General features: G+C 34.9%; 1 protein-coding gene across 1 annotated transcript; it reads right to left on the reverse strand.

Moving 5' to 3' along the window:
• Window positions 1-434: 434 nt before the first annotated feature.
• Window positions 435-1,275, reverse strand: Smp_088700 (hypothetical protein; the record flags this gene model as incomplete). Its single annotated transcript, XM_018795284.1, has 2 exons — window positions 435-659; window positions 979-1,275. 2 exons carry the CDS (start codon window positions 1,273-1,275, stop codon window positions 435-437), a joined length of 522 nt encoding a protein of 173 aa, XP_018649612.1.
• Window positions 1,276-5,287: the final 4,012 nt, after the last annotated feature.

The raw sequence follows: 5,287 nt of genomic DNA on the forward strand, positions 1-5,287 counted from the left end.
TGCACGTGCAACTGCGAAAGTATTTATGATAGTTGAACAATTTAGCCAGTTTAACCGAATCACCCTTGTATATGATATAAACGATTGCCTATATGATAGTAGGTTGTAACTTCACAAATTATCATTTAATATTGCCTAATCATTAATTTGGTCTAATTAGTGATGCAAAATCAAAGCGTATGTAGACATTTCGACCTGGTCTAAAACAAATCTCTTGTTACTTGACAACTCCAGTCCACTGAATTGCTTCACATCTCACTTATTGCCGATTTTTTGAATTTTAGATTACACAAATAGAAAATTAGATTGGAGTAAGGAAGAATACAAGCTTTGAATGAATTCCAATGATTATTTGACAGAATCGTTCATTCAAACTCAAAAGTTAAACAATTAACGTCTACTAGCTTGACATATACAGTTTCAACTAATATTGACTAATAATTGCCTGTTGGTTTGAGTTTGAGTGGTATGATGTAGTGTATTTCGATTGAACCTGGACGGAATTTTTTTTCCAGAGCATTGTGATAATCATATGCTTGTATCCTGAGACGAGTTACTTGTTTGAAAAATGGAGACAGTGAATTAGAACTCTGTGTTGCCTGAAAGTTTGCTTTAAATGTATGAAATGGTAATTTTATTTGTTGTCGTCCTCTAGATATCTATAATGATTTCATAGAAAAGAGATTGCAATTATTCTACAAATTTGAATATCACATTACCTGAAAAAACGTTTCGTATGATTGACATTCGAATGTTTCCGAACATTTGCCATCGATGGTGAATTTGAATCTAGAGTTTTTACCCTTTCTATTTAGATCAATCACAAAACCCGAATATTCTGACAAATTCCAAGTATCCACTATGTACTTGACACCAGAGGAACCAGATCCATCTGATCGTGGATCGAGTGGATAGAAGATTGCTGAATGTTCATTCCAAATGAATTTTCCATTTTACTTGGACGTGAATGAAACTTACATATGCAACATGTCGTACAAGTACAGCATCAGATCGTCCTTCAACTCCAACCGTGTCTGATAATTCAATCCATTTACAAAGTTTATTCTGAATTTCCGTGAAATTAAACAACACTGGACCAGTCGGTCTATCTGGTTGATTTATAAACTTCACCACTTGTTGTCTAATCGCATCGAATGCCGTCAATCCTAAGCTAATAGTCAATGAAGTTGTTAGATTTGTGTTCATATGAGCAGCAATGGAAGTGTGAAGTGAAAGAATTGTAAACGTGGTTGCAAGAAGAATGTTGGTATTCATGATGCTGGTGAAGGTAAATTGACTAATCTTTCAATGTACTGATGATTGTATTGTGAATGTTTATCTGAAAAGTGGAAAGGAACACTATTTTAGTTGAAATTCAAATCAGATTGTGATAATAATTGACTTATATTACCGTAAGACATTTCGTGGAGATTGTATGATTTCATGGTTTACATCACTGACTGATTTCATATTCGTTTGATAAAGATATGTGTCTTAGATAATCAAAGTTACCAACAGATATTTTTGGACCATTTCAGTTATTGAAGCTTTACAATCTCATCATTCAACTTATCCAGTCCATTAAACAGCTTATGGTTGATATCAGTTGGCATCACTAGTTATTGCCGACTGAAGGCGGCCTGCATGGATGTCTGGGTTACGTTTTCATGCTATTTAGATATTTCAATAAGATATCTACTTTCGTTTGTTTTAATACATCAATATGGCTATTAATCGCATAACCCATTCATATTTGTTTCTGGAAAGTGTACAAATTCCCATTGTAAAAGTTACAAAGGCCCAATCAAAAATATTGTGGTTGCTGGAAATATGCGGAGAGAGGAATAAACACTATTTAGATGTCGATTGACTGAGCTGCCAACTTCTAATTGGCGCTCACTCAGTATTTGTCGTCAGGATCGGTCAATAAGTCGGAAATCGGAACGTGTTGAAATACATTGTGCTGATAATTCTATATTTTATCAAAAATATCATATTGAATAAAGCTAAAGATAATAATGATAATTCCTAACATGGTGTGAGTTGAATTATATCTATGGATAAATATTTACATATGCGTTTAGTGGTACGAATGTGGCTATAGACCACCCTTCAACTCAAAATGTATCTGACACATCAATCCATACATTATATGCATTGTTTCAGGATCAGTAAAGTTGAATAGAGTTGAATTAACCGAGTCATCTAGCTGCATGAGGGTCGCTGGTGTTGAATCTTCATTGAAATCGGATGTCATTATGTTACTGCCTGTAGTCAATGTTTGTGTGTAATCAGTTTCTGATGAGTTTCTTTTCACAGCGTTGTAAGTGTTGGACAACAGAGTTGTAAATATTAAAACAACAACTACCATTCTGAGGTGAAACAGTCTAAAATTTATTTGAACAGTTTATGTGTGAGGTAGAGTAGAATTGTAATTAAAGTTCAGTTAAAAGGGCGTTATCAGTATAGCATGAGATGGTCGCGCCATAATTTGTATTAATTACACTTATACATTGACAACTTTTAGTACCGGATCAATTGTCTACAGATGAGGCATTCGAGGACGATCTATGTTACTGAGTTTGAGTTCGATGTGTAGGATCGTCGATAGGCATTGCTGAGGAGTCCAGTACAGTACGGAACGGTTTTCAGTTTCATCCACACTTTCAATGTTTGTTCGACCTCGATTGGCTCATAATTTCAATATGTAAGAATTGACGTCCATCAACGATTTGTTTTCTTATCCCTTGTGCATGTATTCTTAGGTTTGCCGAAACTCGAGAAACGCACAATTTCAAGAATATGCTTTACGAATGTAAAGACAGTGTTTCTTAGTACTGTACATTTCATGTCAGTGTTTCTAGCTGCTGTCGTGATATAAGTTGAACAGGAACATACTTTGCAAACGCATGCCACTCAGTAATGGATCACATTCATTCCATAAATCGTATACACGATGAATGCATTCCGATGGTTTCGTGCAACTTAACAATCCTCAAAGAGGCTTACCTACAGAAGAACTGGTGAATCGAGGAGGATCCGAATTTCAACCACAAGGCTCCTAGTTGAATGTGTAACCACCGATCAATTTGGGTAGTAACTACCTCTCCAAATGACTGAGACAATCACACTAATACATCATTGAGTAGAAACAAATTTCATGTTTGTTCAGTCCTCAATGCTGATTCTACTCTATAACCCGTCACATAATAAACATTTTGGCTAGCAGGAACATATATCACACCTTTGACATTCCTCCGATCACATTGATAACTTCGGAATCATCTCGTAAACTTTATTCACAACTGTAACCAAACTATCCAATCAGCTCACTTTTATGTTGACTTTATCTGCACCAACAGAAGTGCATATATATAATGATTAATAGAAACCTGAATGAAGTTATTTGGCCACATCTATGAGAGGAATTTCATACTTAATTATTATCGCCAGCCTTTGATATATATTGAAATAACTAACCAACCCTGAAAGAATTCACTCAATTGATTTTTATAACCAGATATCACTTGAACTGTATGAAACAAATGGAAGCAATGGGATAGTGAAAACGGGACTCAGTACCAAATACCGTCATCTGAATCGTCAGTATTTCGACAAATCTGTAGAATTATGGTCTAGTTCGACATTAGTACCACAATAGTAATAAAATCAATCCCAAAATTGTCGATTTGTCATGACGTAACTACCCAATCTATATAATTTATCGCGCAAGTCTCTACATAGTCTACACTGACCCGTTCGATAGTGATCATCAACAATATGATGTCTAACGTTTTTGAAGAACATATTTGAGCTGGGATGATTACAATATATTTGGCGTACACATAAGCAAGAAGTTATGAGTACTGACCATTTGTTGCATGGGCGACCATTGCAATTTCGCTTCATTGTTGCCGCGTACACTATTACTGAGCTTCTCTCCATTTTGATAGTTGAAAACGAATCCTCTCATTTACCTCATGTTCATCTTTGACCTTCGTATTGTAAGAACCATCACCATTACGAACTAACTACCATTTACCATCCAGTACATCGATATTGACTAGAAACTACTGAAACTACTACTATTGGCCAAATACTAGTCAAACCAATTTCCACACTATTCTACTACTCAATTCAGATAATATGTTAAATGTTCATCTTATATGAGTTGACAGGATCAACGTCCCTATCATTTGCCTTATTGAACTCTTTTGTTGGCCTATTTCACTTGGTCGAATATTTGAAGTTTCTGTATCATGAGGTTAATACTGACACAACTTTGTATAATACATCGAGTGAATTGCTGAGAATTACATTGATTAACTATCATCACAAATACTGAAGAAAATCTATTACTCATACAATATTTGTTGTATATATGTGGAGATTGTTCAACTGGTAACGTATCGCCAAAGATTGGATTCAGTTTAACAACTGTGGTAGATTGAAGATCAGAGTATATTTCTTGTTGTCTTGATGAGAAACTCTAGAAGAGTGTTTAGTCGTGATCACGGCTCTTGGATCACAACGGTTTGTTATATTTAACTGTCCACATTACTGACAAATTATACGTCACTGTGAGTCCATGGTTTAGAGGTCAATTTCAAAACGCTAATGAAACATTATTTGAATGATAAACCTTTGAATTACTTACCTTCACAGCAGAATATTTTGTTTTTTCAACAGATCACATACATGTTTGCTTTTATACTTTCATTTTACAATAAAATTGTGAGTTTCATCCAATCAAGTTATCATGAATACGATCAGATTCATAACGGCTGTTGAGAGTGGAATAAGAACATCGGCGGATTACATAGAGTGGACGTGTGAATTATTAATGCATGACAGAACTAAGAAATAATACCAATAGTAAGTTTAATAAACTGTAAATGTGGTTACTAGGTGCACAAATCAGTAGATGAATGATTAGTTGTCAGATGATCGTTAATATTAACTTGCAATGTAATAAAAATATAACAAGGACAGCAATCGTTACTTTCTTATCTTTCACGTTTCAGACTGATCTGAGGTAAACATCCACCAAATCGTTCACGTTCTTGGTTTACGTAAGAAATCAGGAACAAATAAGAAATATGGAATTTGAATAGTTGATAGATATCAATACCAAGGTTTAGCTTCATAGTTTCAAATAAATTGACCATTATGTAGATATGGTAAGCAAAGATGGATAGTGGCTAGCAGTGGAATCCTGGACAAAGCGCGTTTCATCCTGTTTTGGACTCGTCAACTGGATGTACCTGCATCTCAGATTTGTTGATGT

Source organism: Schistosoma mansoni, chromosome 2, assembly GCF_000237925.1.
Source record: "Schistosoma mansoni strain Puerto Rico chromosome 2, complete genome".
In the NCBI taxonomy this organism is placed as follows: Eukaryota; Metazoa; Platyhelminthes; class Trematoda; order Strigeidida; family Schistosomatidae; genus Schistosoma; species Schistosoma mansoni.